This window comes from Spea bombifrons, chromosome 3 (genome assembly GCF_027358695.1).
Source record: "Spea bombifrons isolate aSpeBom1 chromosome 3, aSpeBom1.2.pri, whole genome shotgun sequence".
NCBI classification, from domain to species: Eukaryota; Metazoa; Chordata; class Amphibia; order Anura; family Pelobatidae; genus Spea; species Spea bombifrons.
The window spans coordinates 38,326,327-38,351,390 of NC_071089.1; the positions used below are offsets into that span (position 1 = coordinate 38,326,327).

The window sequence follows — 25,064 nt, forward strand, 5'->3', positions numbered from 1 at the left end:
ACGTTCAAAATTCATGTGCAGAACTATATTCTATATCAGAACAAAAAAGAATGTATGAAGCAGCCAGACAGCCAAAAATATCTAAAACAAAAATGAGAATGATAGGAAAACAAAATAAGCATTTCGGGGGGACCTTACAAAACATTTGACTATATAAAATATAGTGTACTAGCCGGTATAAAATAGTTCTGCTCTACCATATTGAGCTAAAAAAAGAAAATCACAACAGTATGAAGAATAAAAAAAAAATAAAAACCACAAATTGTACACAGTTAATAAAGTGAAGCATGCACAAAATGTTGGGTAATAAGCAATTAGTAATAATTAAAAAGTAATTAAGAACAATGTGTCTATTAAAATGTTTATTGCAGGGTTCTGTTATTCACATATAGTGATACTTACATCCCTGTACAGCCAAATCTACAGGCCAAACCAAAGTCAGGTGTGAAAGAAAGCACAACAATGTCAGTGAGTAACTATGACAAAGAAAGTGTACAATTTCTCTTCTATAAAAACACTAGCAATTAAATTTATAAGCATGACATGCGTAAAAAAAATTGAAAATAAAAAACTCTTTCACGTACAAAAAAAAAGGCGAGTTCTAGGTCATGCAGGTGAGAAAACAGGCTGTAAATTTTACTTACATCAATGTAATTCGCATTTATGTAATCAGAAGAGGGGTCATCTTCAACTGGTTGCAGAATAACTCGAGAGTGGTCATCTGAAAGAGGAGGAAATCGGCAGCTTTTACACAAACAGATATTGCCAATAAACGACTGACAGCAAAAAGTTTCTTAGTGGTAACAGCAGTATTGTATTAACTTTTGGGGTCGCCCTAGGCGTCACTCAAGGTACAATAAAAGGTGTATGGCGCCTTTAAGAAAGGTCCGTATGACATCATATCCCAGCACGTTGTGAACGGCGCTTTTTAATGAAGTCCCACGTAACCGGTACATTGAGCAACAGGGCACAGAGGGGGCATCAACACCCAAGAGGGTGATCTGTCCCCTGGACTTGCCGCCCTAGGCCTTGTTTGCCTAGGCCAGTATACGTCACTGGATAACATTCATGTAATGCACCAATTTGGAAGATTCTGTCAAATGTGATGTAACATTTTTTGCTAAAATTATATACTGCCAGGCCAGGTGTGTCAGGTAATTTTATTACATGTCTCCTTAGTTATTACCTCACCCTTCTACTGATTTATAAATAACTGGTGCACAAAATATTGTATGAGAGACCAAAATGCCCGTAACACTACAAATTATATTGAATATCAATATAAAAAGGCTGAAGACTTTGGATAAGCTTACGCAATGTGTAAAAACACTTTTTCATTTGGCCACCATAGTCAAGATGATGAAATGTTTACGATCTATAACCACAGCTGAATGGTTTTCAGTGCTACATCATGCAAACCACCTTGTGGTATTTCTCTGTTGGCCAGTGTTTAACCCCTTAATGACAAAGCCCGTACATGTACGGGCTCAAAATGCATTGTTTTCAATGGGTTTAGGCACCGCCCATTGTCCTTAAGGGGTTAATGTCAATCAAGAATTCATACTTCAGTACTTTGTAAGTAATTTACTATGTATCCTTTACCTGTAAGGAACAGAAAACAAGGTCACCTACCTTTAGAAGATCATTACACCAATTTTGGCAGCCTAAAGCAGGCAATCACTGTGGCACACAGTTAAGCAGGCGAAACATTCAGGTTAACTATCCTTGCTTAGGTTTGTTAAACCTAAACCAGACGAAGAAGTACGCAGGCAAATAATTGACACCAAATACACCATAATTAATGTGGGTGGTGTAGCTGACATATCTCCACGAGTAAAGAGAGGGACAGAATTTTAATGGAAGCCAGTCACTTACAAGCAATGATGTTCCCATATCTGTTCTTTGTCCTATTTTGATCTTTCTTAGCAACATCCCATGAAGCAGACTGTCCCTCGAAGAAACTCTGAAATATCAGGGTATAAATTAATAGACACACACATATATAAATAATATAAAGCACAGAGTAAATGGGACTTGGCATGACAGCATCACACACGTTACAACATAGCTGACTCTGCAACAATTACATGTGTTAAACCAATACCTCAAATGTATATTTAGTATTATAATGCATGTAACCGTGTTCTAATGATACCCAGAAGTGAAACTTGATCCCCCATGATGCTGCTTACAGTTGACAAGGAGTTAAACTGTGTCACCATCATATCTGGGAACTCTCTGGCTCCAGCTACCCAGAGGCGGGCAGGGGTCCTGCTGATGCCGGTGGATGGTTCCACTGCAGCTTTTTTGTAAGTGAAGTGGGCAGGGAGTGGGTCGTAATGCAACATGGCTCCCGCGACCCACCTTTTCCCTGCAGTGACCCGTAAAAAAAAGGTGCCCAGAGAGCTCCGAGGTATGGTCACCATTCTGCAAAATGTAATCGTTATTCCCAAAAGTAAGTGTGTACATTTTAGATACATTTTTGTGCGATGTACATTCTAGTTACTTTTAATTATTAACCCCTTAAGGACAATGGGCGGTCCCTAAACCCATTGAAAACAATGCATTTTGAGCCCGTACATGTACGGGCTTTGTCATTAAGGGGTTAATTGGATTACTAAAACGTATGCGACGTACAGCCTCCTTTACCTCATATTCTTCTTTAAATCCATAGCTGTCTGATGTCTTCATGAGATTGATGTGCTGCAGTAAATCAGCTACTCTGATTGCAGGGTGAAGCTGCCCTGTCTGGTAAGGAGACTCGGTCCCTTCACATAGATAGCGGGGGACATCCAGAAGACGACTGGACTCTGCTGACACGGTGTGGTTTTCATCTACAGGAAAAGCATGAAATTGATATATGATTCGGCCAGGAATGAGCAAGCCATCTTGATTGAAGTGCCATTAGAAAGTGTTTAGTGATCTAGGCCATAGCAGCAGCAAAAAAAATAAATATATATATATATTCATCTCTTACTCCCTCCTTTTTAAAGCGACCATAACCATTCCTGTTATAATTTTAAGACCGCAGCCACAAATCTGATATCTGGCTGATTTAGTTGAAAAAATGTTCAATGTCTAAGGGTATCCAAACTGTAAACTGTGTATACTGCTGGAGAACAAAAAAACCCCCTTCTCACAAAAATAGAAAAAAAAACAAACGTTTTGTATCACAAGTCATTTTGATGAAAAATGGTAAAAGCTGCGTTATTAGCTCTCTGGTAGCAAATGGACCACACTACCTCAACAAGTGTATTTTTTCGCCATTACAGTACCAGTGTTATCCGTGACACACCAAGAACATTTATGATACTTATAAAGTAAGACATAAAATATAGCTATTGTCTGATGCCACTCAAATAATAATCCATAGTGAGAATATAACCCTTAAAACACAGAGCTCACAATTGTATAATATGATTTACTTTCATAATGTCACACACATCACAGTAGGTACTAAATCCAGAACCTGGGGGGGCATAGCATTAGCCTGGTCCAGACAAAGGCCGTTCTTCCAAAGGTTTATGGGAATAATACTACACTAAAGAATGGAAGTCTACCTTTTTGTGATATAAAAAAAAAAGTCTGTTTTACTTTGGGGGTATTTTATGCCTTCGCTAATGCACTAGAGAACTGCGCCAATTTGTATGAGTTTTTCGGAGGACTATCAGGGGCATCAAACAAGCTCCTCCGCAACCTTACAGCAAGAATATTACTGCTACGGCAAATTTCATAATTAGTGTTGATTTCAACAGTAAGAGAATGATAGTTAAAAAAGGCACTAGAGGCTAAAATGGATGAGAAAAATATACCCGTCCAGTTACTTACCAGTGATTGGTACTGCACCAGCGCGGCAAAAAACAAAAAAGAAATAGGAAGACAATTTATATTAATTTAATTAATCCTAGATGATATCTGGAGAAGAGCTGGAGTTTGTAAACAATAACTTTGTGCGGTACCAATGAAGATGATTTGTAGGAATGGTTGATATACACAAAACAAGCTTGCATGCAGGCCAAATTAAATGACTAAGCCAGGTATAGGCACACTGATAGAGAAGCGCAACGCATTATAATTTACATAAGGTCTGTAGGGAGTTATAATGGATTGCAAAGGGTAAATGGAAACCTCTTTTCACAGCTCCTGTACTACACCCAGAAGACACTGTAATATTTCATATATTTAACCCTGAAAAAACATTATACTTCTGTGAACTCCCTGATCAACTACCGTTTACTAATATCATATAGAATGGCGACCAGGAGATCCAGGGAAGCAGAACTTCACCCGGAGAGTTCCAACTTACATCCATGGAGGATAGATTTACAATCCCTATATAAAGTTAAAAATCAAAAACACACAACAAAGGGGATGTTGCACTAAACACGACTTTTACAATATGCATTGAAAAACATAGCCTCTATCATTGAACTGTTAACTCAAATCAGGTCAGTTCCTATAACTATTTGAATTAAGACATCCCCCCTAGAGAAGATGGTCCCACTGAGCTACCAAGTCCATGTCATTATCCATACGACTGGCCCAGGGCGTTTTTGTTCCCTAAACTAAGCTGCTTGTCTGGTGCTTTGCAAACAGACACTCACATGTCTAGTTTATTCAGGTTTCTAAATTGGTTATGGTCTGTGGTAACACTATACGCTCAAATTTACCCGCACAGCCAGTAGATTTGTGTTTAAAGATCACACAACATTCTGTGGTCTCCTGCTGTTGTGACATTTGATGGTAAGGGATTTCTAAGTGTCTTCTACCAAGGTGTTAATAAATCTCTTGACATAGCTAGATATTGTATTTTTATTTCTGGACATGCTTTTGCCATAGAGGAGATAATTAGAAAAAGAGGCGTGAAACAGCCATGAAATAAGAAATGTAACCTGAAAAAATATCCAGACTGCAAAGCAATATTCTCAAAACAAAAATAGCGTCTTGTAGATTCTCAAACCTGTACATTTTGACTGGCTTTACCTTAAAGGGACCCTCCAGTCATCAAATGCACTTTGTAACTCATATGAAGGCTGTGTGGTCCCAGGGTGTCCTCCTTCCAAATGCATTGGGGAATTCTGCTGAATGCCTCCTACCCCAGCTACTGTCTGTACTGGAGACGCATTCAGTCAAACACATTCACCTGCACTTAATATACCTGCCACTGCTCAGCTCCTGCGCTGGCTGGGCCAATTCTGCATATTGATATCAAGAATCGTTGGCCCACTGATGAGGAGAGTGGCTACAGCTACAGAGCTGCAGTTTCTACCTGGGGTAAGGTTATATTTTGGTTGTTTGTAAACAATGCATATTAAAGTACCCCCCCCCCCGGAGTTCTTTAGTGGGGCTATCAGGGACAGTAATTGTGCTTTTAACACTGTTGGGTGCCTTTACAAGTTCCCAATAAGTAATGTTCAGGGCCATTCAAATAAAGGGCATCTGCCTAAACGCCATTATTTGGAGGAACTGTTAAATGCCACTATAGTCCGTAATTTCTTCTTGGGCCCTGCAGAGTGTTTCTATGTGAAACGCTCAACAGGCGAACTACCCTCCTCTCTTTCAGCAATAAAAGGTAGTGTCTGTCTAGCAAACTTGTGTGCCAGTAGCACAGTGTTTGCAGCTGGGATAATGCATTAGCAGCAGTCCCCAGTGATATATATATATATATATATATATATATATATATAATGCATACTTAAATCCCTTCATTTTATTAAGATCGGACACTTTCCCTGCAATGCTAGCCTATATATCTACCCAAGTATAGTAATGTAATTCAGCTATATCTAAGGTTGTGATCAACGTGTTTTAGGCTATGACCTCTTGTGCTATTATTTCACCTTCCTTCTAATCTATTTAATCCAATAGTGTTTTATCATTTGGGACTAGGTGCACACTAACACAGAGTTTGCTTTGAACTACACACAGCACATTGCCCCTGTTGACATACTTATGAATTGCATGCAAGAATACAACTCATGCGGTGGGGGAGCGGCTGGTGTAGACGGCAGACTAGTCCTCACCTAACACAGCAGTCGGCACAAGTGGATCATTGGGCACTGCAGGAAAACAAAGCTCATGAAGATACACAATACCTCCATTTTAGTAGTTTCAATAAACAGGCACAAGGTACATTCTCTACCGGTCATTTCTCAGAGCATGACACAAGAAAGAAGAGCAAATTAATATCATGTAGAGCATGACAGAACTGCAAAAACTGGAGCACAAAATCAGCCTTAAGCAGAAAATAGACAACATGTGTATGTTAATAGGCCCCAGGCAAACATGGTAACTGACACGTGCATGTGTATCACAGACCTCTCATTAAAGAACCATTTAAAAGATGCTGTTCCACTTAGACAAACTATTAATTGAGCCATAACATTGTTCTTTCCAGGTTTAATTGTATAACACACAAACATGTGTGCCTGCTTTCATGTCATATGACAATTAACTACTGAGGCAACATTTCATACAACGAAAGTGTTTTTCGAAAGGTTTTGGAAATCAACATTACTTGAAATTTTGTTTCTAATGCTGCCTTTAGTTAGAAAAGTATCACATTCAGAAGATTAGGTGGAACAGAACCTTTAATATTTTATAAGCAAAAATGGCATGCTCCGATCCTACTAACTTTTATAGCACACACAAATGAATGTGAGTGGCATTACTATAAACATGTTATATACATGCAATAACTGAATTTATGAAAAATTTAAAAAAAGTTTTTGTTAGAGTGGGTGACTTAGTATATCCATGATAATTAAAATTAGCCAACTACAACATTGTTGATGAGGTTGAATGGGATGGGAAAAACTAATGTGGCATAATTCAAAACTTACACCACAACGTAATGCATTTAGTACACTAAGGTTTATTTACAATATCAGAAGGCATATTCCATTCATTACTAGTGCTAACACCTGTTCTTCTCTTCTGATACCTTTTCATCTATAATGTTTGATTCTATAGATGCTGCAATACAGTTCTTATATTGTAGTGATATATGGATTATTTTGGTGGAAAACATCTTGTCTAGTGTTTGGTTCTAGGGGTTCAAGAACGACCCCTCTCAGATGCGATCAGGTAATCCACAAAAAGATGTTTCAGCTTTTAGGTGTACGGCCTTGCAAGGCATATTGTCAATCAACTGCTGCCACAAGAAAATAGACCAATGCATGTCATCGAGTTCAGGAGATACTTACACCTGGGACTGAAGTTGTGCGAGTCCATGTAGGTAATGGAGAGTGGATCTTCCGCATGCAGAGTACTCTGGTCAGCATAACTTCTATCCATAGCATTTACCATGTGTGTCATCTCTTGTCGTGCGCTCCCCATGGCATCTTTGCGCTTCTTAGCCAATTTACTATAAGGCAAACGCAGCTAGTTATAGGTCCCGTCATTTATAAACCACTGGTATAGTTCACAGACACGTGACTAGTATTTTATTCTCGTACTAAGTTCAAACTTGGTATTTAAATTCATAGCGTAGCACGTATGCTTGGCCTTTTAATCCGAGCTAGACAGTGAGAATTACCGTATTTGCTCGATTATAAGACGACCCCGATTATAAGACGACCCCCCAAAATCAAAATATTAATTTAGGAAAAAAACAAAAAGCCTGAATATAAGACGACCCTATAGGAAAAAAGTTTTACCAGTAAATATTAATTCATGTAAATTATTTTTTCATGTTTAATAAAAGCTATGATTGAGAAAAATATATTTTTTAAATTTCCTTTTATTTGCCAACCTGCCCCCCCCAGTTATGCCACTCTGCCCCCAGAAATGCTTTATACCCCCCTATTTGCCACTCTGCCCCATGATATGCCTTATACCCCTATATGCCACTCTGGCATATAGGGGGTTAAAAGGCATATCATGGGGCTGAGTGGCATATAGGGGGGTATATAGGAGGTCCAGAAATGCATTTTAACCCCCTATATGCCACTCAGCCCCATGATATGCCTTTTAACCCAGCATTTACTGGCTGCCTTGGCTTGATAGGAGTGTGATTGCTGTTAGCAGTTTGATATATATATATATATATCAAACTGCTAACAGCAATCACACTCCTATCAAGCCAAGGCAGCCAGTACATGCTGGAACCTGGGGATGATAGTAGTGGGATTACAGCCTCCCTATGCCATGCTACAACCCCCACCCCCCTTACACATCCATGCTATCACACACAAACACATTTAAATACTCATTCATTCCATTAATCACACATACTTCACACATTAAACACACATTAATCACACATACTTACCCAAAAACCCTCCCCCACCCCCTTACCTGAACTGCAGATCTCTCACTCGAAGACTTCTGCAGGGGACCGGCTGTAGAGCAACTTCTCTGGCCCCGCCCCCAGAGGAGGGAGGGGGAGATAGAGCTCTGTGAGGACGCTGCAAGCTTCCTGTCCTCCTGCTTCTAACAGAAGAGACGCTGCTCGCGACCGGTAAGCAGCATGGCCCCAGCAGACATTTTTTGGGGGGTCTGAGAAGACGACCCCGATTATAAGACGAGGGGTATTTTTCAGAGCATTTGCTCTGGAAAAAACCTCGTCTTATAATCGAGCAAATACGATATATGGGAGGCACATTAGGCTGCTGCTCTAAAGATAACGTCCTATAGCCCGGACAAAAATTATTGACCCAAGTCACAGTTTGCCAACCTGGTAAGTTGTCGGTGAGATATTTGGTCTTCTGGAAAATAATGACCCAAGGGCAAGTGCATTACACAAAGTATTCCCACATGTACATTCCTAGGTAGTGTTTATACTCACGAGTCAGGCCTAAACATCTGAACAGCACAATTTAAAATAATTTTAAGAATATTTTAGTATATTCAACATAAGATTATGGTTCTCAAATAGCTAAATGATCTAGTTAATCTTAGTGTGACCTATTGAGTCAGAATCATGAAAGAAAACTTTATGGTCTCAATATACTGTACAAATAACTAATTTTATTATGGCCCAAGCAACAAAAAATAATAATAAAATACAAGGCACGTGCCATTAAATATAGGTCAAATCATGCAGATTCCTGCAACTACATAATGGCAAATCTATACAAACCCAATTATTTAACAGCAACCTGATCTAATAGAGTAACAGCGCTGGGTATTCTAAAAAAATATATATTCTACATGCATCAGTAATAAACCTACAAACGGCAAGAAATCCATTAGTGTCCATAAACTAATTAGATTTACAACTCAAAAATATCAACTCCCACATATTTCTTTGTCACATGCAAGGTTTGATTTGAACATCTAACCTCAATATGAGTAAGAAAAGTAAAATCAGTTTTAGATCAGGTAACGACGAGCACTTTTGAGCAGTAGAAATAAAAATGACAGGGGAAAAGGTCAACTGCTGCAAATAGGTTCTCCAGTAAATGTTATGAAGCTATATTCTTTAATGAATACAAATGGCTTTTGAGTTGAGTCTTTTTTGTGACCCATATTATCTAGTTTAGGATTTAAAAATAGGCCAAAATTAAATTCATGCATAGCATCAGAACTTTTTTTCCCTACAGGGTTGCTGTCAGGCTTGTGTCTTCCAGTAACATAATTCACTTATGGGAATATTCTTTAAATTGCTTTTCTTTCTTGCTCTCTACACACACCCCATGTAGACAAAAGTATTGGGACACCTGACCATTTTAACAACATCAAAATCTAAATACATAGATGTTAATACGAAGTTGGTTCCCCCTTTGCAGCTATAACAACTTTCACAAAGGTTTTCCACAAGATTTTGGACTGTTTCTGCAGGAAGTTTTGCCCATTCATCCAGTTGAGCATTTGAGAGTTCAGGCACCGATGTTGGATGAGAAGGTCAGACTCCCAATCTCCATTCCAGGACAGATCCTGGCAAAAACCTACCCATAATGATTTCAGCAAACTTTCACTCAGAGAAATAGTGCTCTGGTATGGATAGCACTTATAACTAATAAAATTGTGTAAACTAAAAAAAAAAAATAAAAAAAAAAATCTACAACAAATATTAGTTAAGAACTCATCTAATGTTTTTTTTAATGGAGGATGTGTCAAATAAATCAACATGGCAAGGGTTAAGGTCAACAAAAAATTGGTATTTGTCGAACCCCTTCAATAATTATACCCTGAGAAGTCAGTTTGAAAAGTTTGGTCATCGGCCACAGTTCAGAAAAAAATAAGGGTGGCATAAGACATATTAAATAGGCCAGGGAACATTAAAATAGCCAACACTGTTCAAGAGCCATACTGAAAAATGGAATCCAGTTGCAACTTACTTTGTTAACAAAAACAATCACCCAGAAGGTTTTGTTGTTTTCTTTTACAGTGTTACATCTTATGTTATGCTGAAAATGTTACACTTATTAACAAGCCAAAGGCTGAGTGGCATTCTGCATGAGGGGCATATGCAAACCAAGCTTCTGACAGGTTAAGCAATTAATTAGGTGAGTACTTGATGTTGACAGGAGTATAAATTACATTCATTATCTGTTACAGGATCCAACTGCACTAACCAAGGCAAGAGGGTAAAAGGAAGAGAGCTGGGAGTGATACATACGCCATCATACTACCAAATTGCGCTGATAATTAACACTGCTATTGAGGTTAAACTAGCAAATTAGCATTCATCATTGCAAGCTAAACAGCACCCGTCACTTAACATTGCTTCTTAATCATAATTTTTAAAAAAATGAGCCAAATAGGAAACTGAAAGCTAGTTTTGCAGAGAAGAGAAGATTCTCAATTTTAGAAATGCATTTGTTCAATTGTATAAGTTCAGCTTATAATAGAAGAAGAGAGCAGTTTCAGGCCTATCACCAGGCAGATGTTCACAAATAAGTAGAGACCTGTAGAACAAATGGGCAAGCGTGTATTCAGGACAGCGCGTGACCAGAATGTTAACTCAGCATCAACAATGCCGTTCTACACGCCAGCCCATTAGCTATAGATACTCATTAAACATCGTTAAATATGACAATCCTGATCACAAGTAAATGAAGAATTGGTACCTTGGTAGCTGTCAAGCTCTATTCCATTTATAGCATTAATTAGGGTAAAGGTCATTTAGGTGAACTTTCTAAATTAGCAGACCTTGAGACTCTTTAAAAAGTAACCCTTTCATAACCCATTACAAAAAAAAGTCTACTGTACTGAAGAGCCAATAGCAGCAACAAAGCAGTCTTCATCAAACCCATAACTTAGGTTACAATATTCGGAAAAGCAGTCAGAAGGGCATTACTTGGGATGCTTGGGTATCATTTAATCAAAGTAGATTAAGAAAGAGTCAGCTCCAAGCTGTGTGAAACCGGAAATCAGTTAATTCATCCCAAGACTCAGACTGGTCTCATAGTCCAAGTTATGCTTAAGGTTTTAATAGCTACCTTAACATCATTCGCAATGTATTAGCATGCAATAATTGAGATAAATGGGCTTATAGATTTGTGGAAGAGTAATTGGTTGCGCCTATTAAATTGGAGCGCGCAGTGCCCTACATGTAGTAACACAGCCGCAATTTTCCATCATATCATGTTCTGCCCCGTCTCATCATGCAGGCGAGTAACAAGTCTCGCTGTATCACTTTGTTATATACTTTGCACCAAATCCGTGCACCACACCTTCCCACACACCGGCTCTCCCTTTACACCACGTGAGATCGAACAGATTTAAAACATGATCAACATCACAAACATACGCAACAAAACAAAAAGTGTGTTAGTGACTAGCTACAAAAACTGTGATCCAATATCCCTCGAAAAATAAATAAAATACGTCAGATGGTATTATGACAATCGAGACATGCATTAAACAAAGTGCTTTTAGTGACAGAAAACGATGGGGTTAATGTGTGAGACAATGCATCAGCTCTGCGATTCTGGCCAAATGTCTCTTATTTATTTTTAAAGGGATACTGCACCTTTTTGGTGTGAGTGGATTAACAACCAATATTAAAACATACGGCCATTTTTTTTCTACTTACAGGTAGTAGGAGTAAGAATAGTAGGTCCTCCTGGCAAGCAAATCACAGACAGTGGGGAAAGAGAAGCAGTGGTGAATGAAAGCATGAACCGTCCACATTTGACAAAGCAGCACAAGAAAAAAAAAATGAGCATTTTTAAAAAATAAAATCCATCTAGAAAGAATTCTCTTCATATACATGTCATCTGTTAGCATTTGAATGTCTTCATGCACTAAATATATGTTGCCATGCAAATAAACATAAAATACATGTTAGCTGTGAACAATGTGTATATGAATAAAAATGGACTTCTTAAAAAAACTTGAAAAAATTACATGCTGACAGTAAAGCTATCGCAAAGAAAATAAACAGAAAAACAATAATGGACGGTAAAATGGTTCACTTTTTTGTTTTAACCCTTGTGTGAAATATGATCGTTACACATTGAAGTCACACTTTCAGTCTGCAATAACCAAGACTTTCCCTGTGCTAAGTTCATGCTAAGACCTTTGGGAACGAGTACAAGACAAAGCTACTCAACAGATATGACATACTAGGCAAAAGCAACTAGTCTGTGCTCGATAACCCAAAACCTTTAGGGATAACCTAGTTAAGTCAATGTCCTAGTTATGTCCTATTGAATGGATTTTCCATTAACTCCCAAAGTTTTGCCACACCTGCAACAGATATGAGCAGTCCTAAAAGAAAGCTACTATCACATGCCTGACATTCCAGGTTCATTAAATGGGCCAACTGAACCAGGGTTTTCAGAAGCACTCAAAGAACACGTGAACATTTTCCCAGAGATCTTATCCGACTCTGATTACAATTGTCTTCACAGGTATGTTGGCCTGAAATTTACCCTTCTTTCTCCACAGGGAGCCAGTCAAGTTCAAGAAAAAAAAACAGGGAGAAAATCCCACAAATGTCTTGTTAGCCCTTGACACTGGGACTTCCTAGCAATGTTGAGGGATTCAAATAAAACTTTAGCCAAACAATGGCCCTGGTATTGATTAAAAGCATTGCTCCAAAGAGCATCTGCAGATAGAGCTGTCTCCTAGAACAGGCCTAATGGAAAATCCTTACTGGACCTGCCTTTGAAAGGGTGCCATATCAGAGAATAAATATCATATAGAATAAATTGCTATTTCCAAGGATTTTTGTAAAGCGTAATCATATCAGTTTCTAAATTACAAGAGTACTACCCAGTCATCACGCATCGTTTTTCTTCTTAAAGTACAGTAAGCCATCTGTCACAAGTTGAATGAGGTAGGTACGGGGCTAATGAATGATTTACCTAACCCTCTGGCAGCGAAAGTCTAACACACACCCATAATTTTGGGTAAATCCTGTGTCACGTATAGCTTCTAAAAGTGCTACTATAACTTTGATCAGTTTTTAAAACATATAGAATAACTGTTAAACGCACGGTTAACACGGTTCTTGGTATATGAGGAACACCCTAGCGTGAACCGAATAGCCACTTGTTCTCAAGCTCTTCCCTCTCTTTTTGTAAGTTTAAGTTTTTCCAATTGGAAAAGTTATGCATTTATAGCAAGCAATTCAATATATTGAAGAAGTACAAATGGAAGTAAAATGAATCATACTGGGAAAAACTTCAATAACAATTAAAGAAACAAGAGAAATTGTATTGAATTGTACAAGTACACAGTATCCCTTTTAACAAATATTGGCATTCAACTGACTGCAGGGTTTCGGCATGCAATACAACGCCCTGAAAATATTATTAACAGCAGCATATAAATATAAAATGTGTAAGGTACTATTCATTTATTTACTAGACATTTGTGAAATTGGTACTGCGTAATGGTATCACTGGTAACAAGGATTTTGGGGGATTATCATCAATACTGGCCCTTGATCAGATCTGTGTTATGAATTAAGTACATGCAAAGGAAAATACAAGTCTAGACAAAAGTGTTTACAGTGTATGGCTTCAATAAAACAAAAGGTAGCGCTTCACATTTTCATTTTATACACATGCTCTGGACCTCATTGTATACGTTAATGTGGCATATGCCCGTTCTCTGGTAAATGGGTAAAAACTGAATTTTCCGACTGTAATGGGGAGAAGCTAAAAGACCAGTTTAATGTATATGATAGCTGAGCAGTGTGATGCCCCTCTTCTACAGAATCCCCTCTTGCACATTTGCCAGTCCTCCAGCTATTTTCTGTGCCTAAGATGCGTTCGGTTAAACACGTCTCCTTGCAGGTGATATACTTACCTCCAGTCAGCTCCAACCGTGGCTATACAAACGCTACCAAGCAGAAAAGTGGGAAAAGCTTGCTAAAAAGGCAGAAAATCTAGAACAGGGGCCTGTGACGGTACAAAGTGTTACCAGAACCTTTCAGGGTTGTCGGTTCCTGAACCGCTTTGGCGCTATCCCTCTTCAGAGCTGGCTGGAGTGTAAGTTCTCCTCTTTCTCTGGAGCACCCGAAATCACCCAGTGAAAGGTAGCCGAGATTTAGCTAAGGGGATTACACCCAGATAGATCCTTTATTGACCAAAATGTGGTTTATATACAGTCTAGAACAATGTCTTGATCAGTTTTCAAATAAGGGTTCCAAACAAACAATCCAGTAAACAGGGAGAGAAATAAAGTGACCAATTAGGGTAAAGGGTCAAGAGAACAATATAACCAATAGTAGAACAGATCAAACAACCAATAATCATCTGGGAGCAGGGAAAAGGCATTCACAGGGCCCTTCCTGTATAATTGCTCAAGGGGATTGGTTGATGCAACTACTCTTGAGTGAAGCTACTCTAAACCACCCCTTAAATAATCCATTGTACTCACCCCAGCTTCAAACAATATTGCTAAAACTCCTAGCCATGGCATACTGATGTCTGCCGCCCCGACAGAGCTGGGCAAACCAATGTTACCATAGTGACCCAACTTTGCCATAATGACTAATGTATAAAGAAAAAAACAAAACAGAAACCTTATGTCTCCTCAAAAGTCCACCTCATGGGTCAGTTTCACATATTCAAATCCCTTGCTAGTTTACTGTATCTTTAATTATATATATTTATTAATTAAATGATTGTGCTGTTCCCCCAGAGTAAGAAACAGTTTGATCGCCTAGTGATGAAGTAGATATATAGTGATGCATAATGTGAAGCAATAGTTTCAACCTGTGTCTTAACTCGTGTCTTTCAAAGAACAAAAAGTTAGATTGTTTTACGCAAGTACTGGAAAGTCAAAAGAGGCAAAACAGATGAAAAAACAAAAATCTGCAGAGAAAAGGGCCAAGCCAAAAGAGCACAGACAAAACCTTTTTATCCTCCTAAGCTATGCCTACGTGGCCTGCATTTTATGTGTGGAAAAGAAAAATTCAGGTGTAATGATGGGAAGCGGGAGCACTGACACTGATGTCTGTAACGCTGTTTTTGTCCTCTTATTAATAGTCAGGTCTGAACGTCCAAAAATGCTGGAGCAATACCTCATGGTGTGAGCCTTGGCAGGTTTTTGAGTAAGTAATGCATTTAATAGCACTATTATCAATGCTATGTGTGCAAAGGGCAGCTGATAGCCTGAACACGGGGGAGCTGGCAACATAACTACCACTTCACATCATCATTTGGAAGGATGCGAGGGGGAAAAGGGAACAGAAAAATATTTGGAGACCAAAACTTCACTAAACATCTGTGTTCTGTTCTAGAACTTAATCAATGCGATAAGATGGATACTGGTAGTTATACAACCCTGGAGTAAGACAGCTAATTGGACTTTTAATATAAAGAGGCATTATAAAAACCTATTTATTTAGGTGTACAAGACAAGAAGTCTTCCTTATTATGCATATAAGTAACAGACTTGCTGGTCATATATATATATATATATATATATATATATATATATATATATATATATATATATATACACACACATATACATATACATATACACCTTTTAAAATCAAACCATTATACAATTCCAACTTTTTTTTAGCAAAACCACCCAAATATACCATCCATCCTTACAAGATAACGAGTAAATACTGATGACAAAGTCAAGCAAAACTTGAAGAGTCTCCAAGACACCATTTGCTTGTGTCAAATTGCCATTCCAACCATTACATTAAATACTGCTCCTCTTCAATCATTAAGGAATGCCTAAAAGTTTATTTTAGAAGAGCAAATGGAGAGGGGTTATTGTAACCCACTTGAATCGTATTAAAATAAGTTACTTTACATACACACCTGTGCAGAACATGCGACTAAAATAAAGTGCATAATACATGTTGGCCAAACATGGATAGATGTGATGATATGTGTCAAAATGAAACATGAGAATAAATACACATGTAAATATGCATATTTATTAATTTCTATTCAGTGATGGGAAATGGACATGTGTGTTTTGGGTCTAAACACACATGGAAATCATGTCAGCCACTTTAGGTCTGCCCGGATGCCATTGTAAGCTGCAACTGACCTTCAAATGACATTTAATTTCTAGCCTAATATTGTAGCATTGAATGAGAAAACAAAATGAGAAAGCATTTGGTCAGAATGCTTTTTGATGGTCTGCATATCACTTCTTTAAAACCAGTTTCTCAAAAAAAGTGTCTTTACAAAGCACATGGGTTACTGATCAACCACAATTGCAGAGAACAAAAAAAGCACTATTTAAAACAAATCAAAAAAATATATAAAAGCACATGGGTGGTTTGCTTGCACACAACACTGGGAGCATACCTAATGCCTCTAATGCAGAAGTTTCTTCTCCATGTAATATATCTCCAGGGGGTAATTGTAAAAAATGCAATAATTAATCCAATAATAAAAACATAACACTGTAACATACATCCACAATTGCATTGCTACCCCTACAAGGAACAGTTCTGTAGTAACTCACTTGGGACAGGCAACCATTGGCACTGTAGCTGCTGCAGACTAAAGCTCTAATAATGTGAGCCATCCAACTTTGGAGTATTAGGTTTATTGTACGTCATGTGTACAGACATATGAATATTTTAGACATCAGGTCTTGGCATCATGGGAGTCCCACAATAACCAGACACACAAGCTCCCATTTTGTCAAGCCTCAGCAGTCATACACACCATGACAGGAGCTTATTGCTGACATGGGGGGATGGCAAAAACTGTTGCCCACAGCAGGTATAGTGCGAGAACTTGTCCAGTGTTGCTAAAGTTCTGTATTGCAAATTTTCTGTGCATAAGATTAATGATAAAATAGTATTTATTAATATAAGCAAAGAGACACCACGGCCTTATCGGTTCACTTCAGTATACTCAACATGTGGCATTTAGCCCAAAAAGTTAACACAGTCCATACATTACTACTATTGGTTTAACTTCACCACTAGGTGGTACTGTTTAATTTATATATATATATATTCTCCCACTAGTAAGGCTGTGGAAAAAAGATGTAAATATTAACACAGCAAAAACTTCATTAGAGTTCCGGAAATGTGGATAAGTGAGGGGGAAGGACCAGGCAGAGTATAATCATGGGGCAAAGTACATGCGGTACAGCCAAAGGAAGAAAGAAAATAAAAATGTTGACTGCTGGGATATAAAATACACAACATCTAAAAGGAACCTCTCTGAAAAATAGAAGGTTATTTCAAATGCAAACTCTCATCTTATACATACATGTTAATTAGCCAAGAAGCTGTTCTTACTGAAAGATTCCTCAAAGGGAAGAAGTTAACACATGCACATAAAACTACCTGCTATTCATTTGCTCTTTAAAGTAAACGTAGGCATACATTTAATCAAAATTTTGAATTTAAGTATATTAAATATTCAATCTTTTAAACAGAGTGGAAAAAACAACTCAAACACTCTTTTATTAAAAGTGACCTATTTGAAAAATAGGTTGGCTTATGTTCTGAACAACAGCCTTGCAGAGGAACAAAACTTAACATTAAGATAAGAGTTGTCTGTTGTCAGATACTCTAGCAGGGTGCCCATTGCTGGTGTAGCTCTGAAAGAAACACATTCTAAGGAGCCGCAACCAGGACATATAATGTCCCATGTAAAGAAAAGTAAAGTAATAAAAAGTAACTGTGGGTTTTGTATAAACAGAAGCTCAGATGCATAGTTGTAAAGGTGGAGCAATAAGCTCTGACTTACTTAGTTTAATCAGTTTATTGGACTGCAGTTAAAATGAAACATGAGATTTCGTCACCAAACTACAAGTAGAAGGATCTCACTGATTTAACCATGCATTGGGGTTTTGTCGGTGAGAAGAGTCTTTTTAGTGCTGCGTAGTTATTTAACTACACAGTATAACAGCCCCTCTCATATGAGAAATGCTCCTGGGCCTCCAAACTACATACTTAAGTTGAGCTGTTCATATCAATTCAGCTCTCAGTAGTGAATAAATCATATAGTTACATTTTATGTCACAAGGATAACACCTTCAAAGGGTGATACTGCTTTGATGTACAGACTAATTTCACTACCTTTCAGAGGGGTTTGGGAAGTGTAGAAGCTTTCTTAGCAGGGCTTCACAAGCAGCATCATAAACTCTAGAAAGGGATACAGGTATACCTCTGCCCATAAATTACCCAAATGTGCATAGGACAATGTTAGTCATCATGGGCATAGGAAGTAGATATATATATATAATATATATATATATATATCTCATCAAGAGCCTCAGGTAGTACAGCAACAAGCTTTAAGCCCACCACATAAACGCCAAATGTTTTAATTGGAATCAATAGTATGAGGGCTATAAATTTGACATAGCCATAAAACCATTTGAGACAATCTTTCTACCACCATGATTATTTTTCTATAAAAGAATACAAAATACTGACAACATTCTTATGGAGCTTACCTTTTTTTGACTATTAATACAGCAACAAGTAGAAGCAGAATGAATACCAGTATCCCAGCACTAATGCCAGCAATTTTCACCACCCGATCTGTCTGCTTTGCTGGGTCAGGAATCACCTCAGGTTCTTCTGTGGCTGCAGCTAAGAGAAAAATATGTGTCATTTGTGACAGTCAAGCCAAATAAGTTACAATTAAACAAGAACATTTGACAATGAACATTAGAAGACATACTCCAGTTTGACAGAACCTGTTTTTCAAAATCTTTTTCATGAATCCACATTATGGATCTATATATTGGAATCAAGTGTGGGAACTTCAGGAGGCTATTCACAAACCTTTCTGCTGAGTTCAAATAAGCTAACTGAAAATGGACAGTTCACTACTTCCTCACATTTATCAAATTTGACAAGATACCCATAATGTTAAGCTCATCAGTGAATTGATTTTTTGTAAATAAATTGATGTTTGAGTTAGCTTGTTGATTACTTATGTAACTCTACTGCCAAATGATCAGGGACAGGTTACCCTAGTAACTAGCCCGACTAATTTTCTCACTAAAACTACACTAGCTGAGTGGTTCAACACAGTCTGCATTCTAGCCTTAAAACGCACCACCAAGTGGTTATGGTCAAATTAGAGGTGATCTCTTATCCCACTTACCCTGCCTTATAATCAGAACCTTCCCCCCCAAATATGATTTTTATTGAAAGTATATATGGTATTAAGGTATAGAACAAAAAGGAGGGAAAAAAATAAAACATTTTTGACTGGTATTTAAACTATTTCAATCTTAACAGGTTAGAGTGGAAGCTTCATGCTAAGGTGCTAAAACTGTTAAATAATGAAAGAAAATCGGCTACCTTAAAGGCTAGCGGCAAGTGATAATACCATATATATGGGGTTACTGCACAGAACACAGAATCTATTAAGAGCAAATGTATCCAGGAGAGGTAATCAAGAGGAATAAAAAACAATAACCATGATCAACTAATTCACTTTTCCTAAAATTATAAGCCAATAATATATATAGTATACATATTTATTAAAGCAAAATTTCAGCATGGGGGAAGGGAAGATGATTCGGCTCAATATTGACCTTCCCTTATCTTGGTTTTTACTTGGTACTTTTAATCAAATTACCAAACCATATATGAGACATGCGCTGTTCTCACACAGTTGCTTGCCAAATGTAATTTGCAAACTGTAGTTACTTTGCTACGAACAATATTTATATTCTTGCTATCTATACGAAACGGCTGTTTGAGGAAATATTTGGACTCCAGGCTCTATTTATATAGGCACCAACTGTGAAAATGTGTGCATAGACTATAAATGGACATTAACATGCTCAGAAATCTTCCTTCCATAAACAGAGCACATGAACATTCCTCTTGATCAAGAAACTTAGTATCATCTTGGATTAATCATGCAGCGATTCCCCACAAAAGAACATTGCTTTACGAAGTGATCGTCTTTGGGCAAGTGCACAAATAAGCCGTGCATTCCCTAAAAAGATACTCAACTACAGGCTTCAAAACTCAAAATCTGGTTCTTGTATTAGAGCGTACCTGTTAATCGACCAAAGTTCTATTTCATTTAAACCTCCATGCAGCATCATTTTTTCCCATTGTATTTTAATGCAATATTGTGACTTAAATGCAAATAAAATAAATTGGACGCAAATGATTACACCAGTTGGCAAGGATTCAGCCAAATGTAATTGTCCTTAATGTCCAGTATACACACACGCTGTATCTATGACAATAATGCATTATGCCGGGGCACTGATTCAGAACCAAGCATAGGGAATTATACAAAACAGACTCGGCTTTGGAGAGCCAAGAATCTATCACCACTGCTGTTTTAATATAAAAAGCTCACGCCAACCTGCTACAGGCTTAGCAAGTCAGACCTTCAGCTTTCTAGCTTGGACACATGAGTAAATTTTTTTTTTGCCGCTATGCTCCAGAATATTCTCAATAATGGGCTGGACGTCTTGTCAAATCTTTAGAACACATTCCAAGAGTAAAACAAATAAAAAAATAAAAAAAAGGAGGCAGCAGCAACATTTGTTCTGTGTGTTAAGACTGAATTCACTGACAGTTGGTAGAAGTCTGTGTAAAAATGCATTGTGTTTGGATTACTGACCCAGGAAACCCTTTAAAATTACGTTAGACACATATTTTAATGTGAATAGTTTATCTGCTAGCCCATCTGTTTGACAGATGATGCTCCTAGCAGCCAGCTGTAAAACCTTTCCAAAGACGTAGCTACTTGTTAACTTCTGGCATGAGGCAGGCCTGGTGAAATAAACTTTAGGAAAAGCTCGCAAAAATATGATTCTTGTTGCTATACCAACGGGCACCTGAAACCACAGTGAAAATTTTAAAAAATAAATTAAACACAAGGGGTACTAGGCTTTTTTTGGCCTGCCAGAATCAAGTTAAAATTTAAAGATTTCTTATTTTGCATATTAAAACCTGGAGATCTAAGGAGGTAATTTCATAGTATGCACACAGAAGAGCACAATTCAAACTTGAAAGAGAACTTTCTGTTTGATCTCTAGAATATGTATTCAGAATTGGCCAGATTTGTGTAGAATGTAGAGGCCAACACTGTACATTGCCCTTGAGGCACATGACGATGAAGCCCACCTTCTTGTGCAAGCTCATGCCCTATCCAGCCTTGGATTAGAAAGACAATTTAACTGGAAATCTGAGTATGTGGGTAAAGTGCTGCATCCCTGGGCTTGGGGTTAGTATGTTCAATGTTTAAGCAAGGGAAAAACATTTGACTGTGTATTCCCTGAAAATTCTCCATCCTCTCTACTCATGTTCTATACCTTTTAGTGAAACAGTGGCTAGCCCAATCTCATGATCTTTTACTTACCTTACCAGACTACTTCATGCTGCTTGTTTGTTTTTTTTTTAAGTGGTAATAATGGTGAAAAGGGTTTGCTAAAAAGATTAATATTTTAAATTAATTATTCTTAATTGTGGTGCGTGTGCCCCGATTCATTTTGATAAACTACAGCAAGTTCAGAATTTAAAAGTAAAATGTTAAACTTCTAGTGCTAGAAAAGTAAGAAACACCAATGTAGGATTTCAGAACAAGAAAAAAAAAACTGTTAGCCAGGAAGACATTTTGACAAAAACATGACAATCCTCATTAAAAAAAACAATTAACTTTTCATAATGTTATTTTTCCTCCTAAGCAGCACATCTGGTGCCTGTAACGATCAGAACATGAAAATTAAGTGGGTAATCACCAATTACACTTCATGCTATAGCAAATCTGTATTTATTATTCAGCATAAACTAGCCGTGTGACAAAAGGGTGTCTGGATATTTGCTGATACTGTATACAATACTGTATGTTATGTTGAGTGGAGTGTCACAGCATTCTCTGTTCCCTATACACGGAATAAACAGGGAGTCTATCAAGAGAAGCCGTAAGGGGGAAAAGGTGGAACAAGACAAATGCAATGGAATTAGCCTGAATAGTAAGGTGTGGGCCATATCGCTGGTGTATAAAACACAGAAAATGGCTGTCAGGCAATACATTTCTGCCCTCTCATCTATTCTTGTTCAGGTTTCTAACGCCTATACTTTGTTTGTACTATCTGTTATTGTTCGCATAAGTGGAACAAATATCCCAACTAGAAACAGTATCGCACACCACTGAGTTGGACAATACATGTAATATATACCCAGCTGAGTCCTAAAGCCAGAACAGCAGCCCAGAAATTAGAGATGAACCCATTATGACCCAACGGGATATAGAAATAATGTAGCTTACTATTGCGCTGGAGGACTGGGTATCCTCCAGATTCCTATCTAGCGATACCTCCAGGAGAACAAGCACCACAAGCCGAGGAGCTAAAATAAGGTCCACATGTAACATTCCATAGACTATCCTTTCTTTTTTTCTATATCCAGTTTGCACTTATCTTTATCATACATCAAAGTCTAGCCCTTAAGACCCATCAAGAGACTTAAGGGTCACACATTCCAGGCTGGATTACAGTCACTGGACACATCAAATGTAGCAGCTTGAATTGATTGCAAAGTATAACAAAACATGTTTAGAGATGTATTTGTAAAGTAGTCCCTTCTTCAGACAAGTATAATGGCTCTTCAAGACCCTATTGATCAATATCTATGTATAGCACTGTCATAATATGTGCCTTAAAAGCAAAATTCAACCATTCCACATTTTACATGCTGATGGGAAGTACATATAATGATTCAGGTAAACAGGGTCATAATGACCTAAACTGGGACATTGGCATGGAAAATATAGCATGTTACAGTACAACAGTTAAATATTTAAACACCTTGTGGGGTATATTGTACACTAAAGTCGGCTGCGAAGAGTGGTGATAACACAAGCGATCACTGTTACAGGAGATCAAAGCGATCACGGCGTTCAGCAAGGGCACTTTCCCCCCTCTAACAACAACAGAGCTCACCACCAGTAGCCCATGACATTACACACTGTTACAGCAGGCTTTATAGCCCATTTATTTTTATGGTGTATGAAAAGTGCAATAAGGTTAAGAGGCTCTCATGCAAACAATGAACTACATGTGTTATTAACAGTTCAATGTTAACTGATGATAGGGGAAAGAGAACTCATAACAAGTTTACAGAATGACAGAATACAGGCTCTGCATCTCAAACGTATGTGTCGAAATTCAAACACTGTACTGTTGGAAATGCAATTTCTCATTTTCTGTAAACCATGTTGCATTAAACCCAATGCTTCAAGCATGGTAAAGAGTAACATACATAACAGAATGCGGTCATTAAAAGGGAGTCTCAAGTCAGCAAATTAATTACTTTGAAGTGTTACTCCAATGGACCAATTTTGCAAAATAATCATTCCAAGGAAAGAGAGTGGATAATCTTTGTGGAAGGAGAATTGCATGGCTCTCCAACATATCTGCAAGTGATTCCAATTGCCTGTGGCCTAGAGCAGAAATCTAAGAAAAGCTCAGCTGATTGCTGCACATAAGGAGCGTGCTTGGGGCAGCGACACAGATGCTGCCGATACGCTTTTCATTTAAAAGTAGGGCTTTCTTTTTCCTTCAAAAAAAAAAAAAAAAAAAAAAAAAAAAAAGATTTATGATGCCAGCCCATAATAGGATGAATTGCAGAAAGCAGTGTTTTGTTATGCTGAGGGTTTAGCAGTATTAGGGATCCAACTGACAAATCTTTATCTGCTAAAACGGCTCAGAAATGTGCTCATTGTCCTGAGCTCACAAACTATCTTCTTGATTCTCATTTTTACAGATTTCATGGGATTTAGGAGTGACATACGGATGGAATTAAGAGCACCGAGGATTTAAACACTGAATTGTTGTGATAGGAGGAGAGAGGTCAATGTATTACATGAAAAAGTAAAGTTGAGCAGGTTCTGGGGTCATGTCTTGTAAGTAAGGGCAATTATTTTGGGGTGGGTTTTTTTTATTATTATTTTTAAATGAATTCACTTAAGTAGAAAAACAAATTTGGCCTTGCTAGCGATATAAAGGGACAACGTTGCTCTTTTCAGACAACATACTTTTGTGCAATCCCCTTCAAAACATAATACTGTAAGTCCTCCTGTTAGGATTTAGTGAAGTTGGTAAGTTAAAACACTAAGCTGTACTACAAAATCTGAGTTTAATAAATGCCCACAAAGAAAAAATTGGGTGCAGAATACATGTATTTGATTTTTTATTCATTTGGTGTTGCTAACTATGGATGTTCCTTAGTATAAAACGGTGGTCTTCTGAAAACAAAAGCAGTATCGTCACTAAGGAAAGACTGTGATTATGGAGCTTATGTTACTTGAATCTGGCTGTTACAGCACTGTTTATTTTGACCTAAATGAATTAGTCAGCATGTGACACACGCTCCCCTAGCAGTGGGTCTGCTTCTTTTGGGCACTACAAATGCCATCTTCTAGCCTTTGGTACTCAGCGATGGCACATGCTATGTACGTCCCAGGATTGATGTAGCAGGATCTCACTTGTCGGCAATGCTCCAAGCACCGACTACATCCTACAAAATTAGCTGTGTCCATCTGTGCTGCAAGACTTGGCAACCAAGTTGCAACATGGTGAGCAGAAATTAATAGATCAGGAAACCATGACTAGGAACACATTTGTTCAGTCTCAAATTGGAAGATACACACTATTCATTGAGAAAGAAAATGCTCAAATAAAAATGTTACAATGAATGAAAAAAGAGTAATTTTACTTACCGTAAATTCTTTTTT

At 37.8% G+C, this 25,064-nt stretch overlaps 1 protein-coding gene across 13 annotated transcripts in view; it reads right to left on the reverse strand.

The window, feature by feature from the left end:
* Positions 1–25,064, reverse strand: part of PTPRK (protein tyrosine phosphatase receptor type K) — a 250,435-nt gene that overhangs the window by 22,510 nt on the left and 202,861 nt on the right. For 2 of the 13 annotated variants that reach the window (XM_053460702.1, XM_053460703.1), the window contains exons 14-22: positions 18,802–18,940; positions 11,984–12,013; positions 7,206–7,366; positions 6,024–6,059; positions 3,829–3,840; positions 2,650–2,834; positions 1,876–1,963; positions 645–721; positions 403–420 (exon numbers count right to left, since the gene is read on the reverse strand). In XM_053460702.1, coding sequence (XP_053316677.1) covers positions 403–420; positions 645–721; positions 1,876–1,963; positions 2,650–2,834; positions 3,829–3,840; positions 6,024–6,059; positions 7,206–7,366; positions 11,984–12,013; positions 18,802–18,940 — 746 coding nt within the window. The remainder of the gene's footprint in view (positions 1–402; positions 421–644; positions 722–1,875; positions 1,964–2,649; positions 2,835–3,828; positions 3,841–6,023; positions 6,060–7,205; positions 7,367–11,983; positions 12,014–18,801; positions 18,941–25,064) is intronic. The other 11 variants (XM_053460707.1, XM_053460709.1, XM_053460705.1 and 8 more) reach the window with 8 other exon arrangements.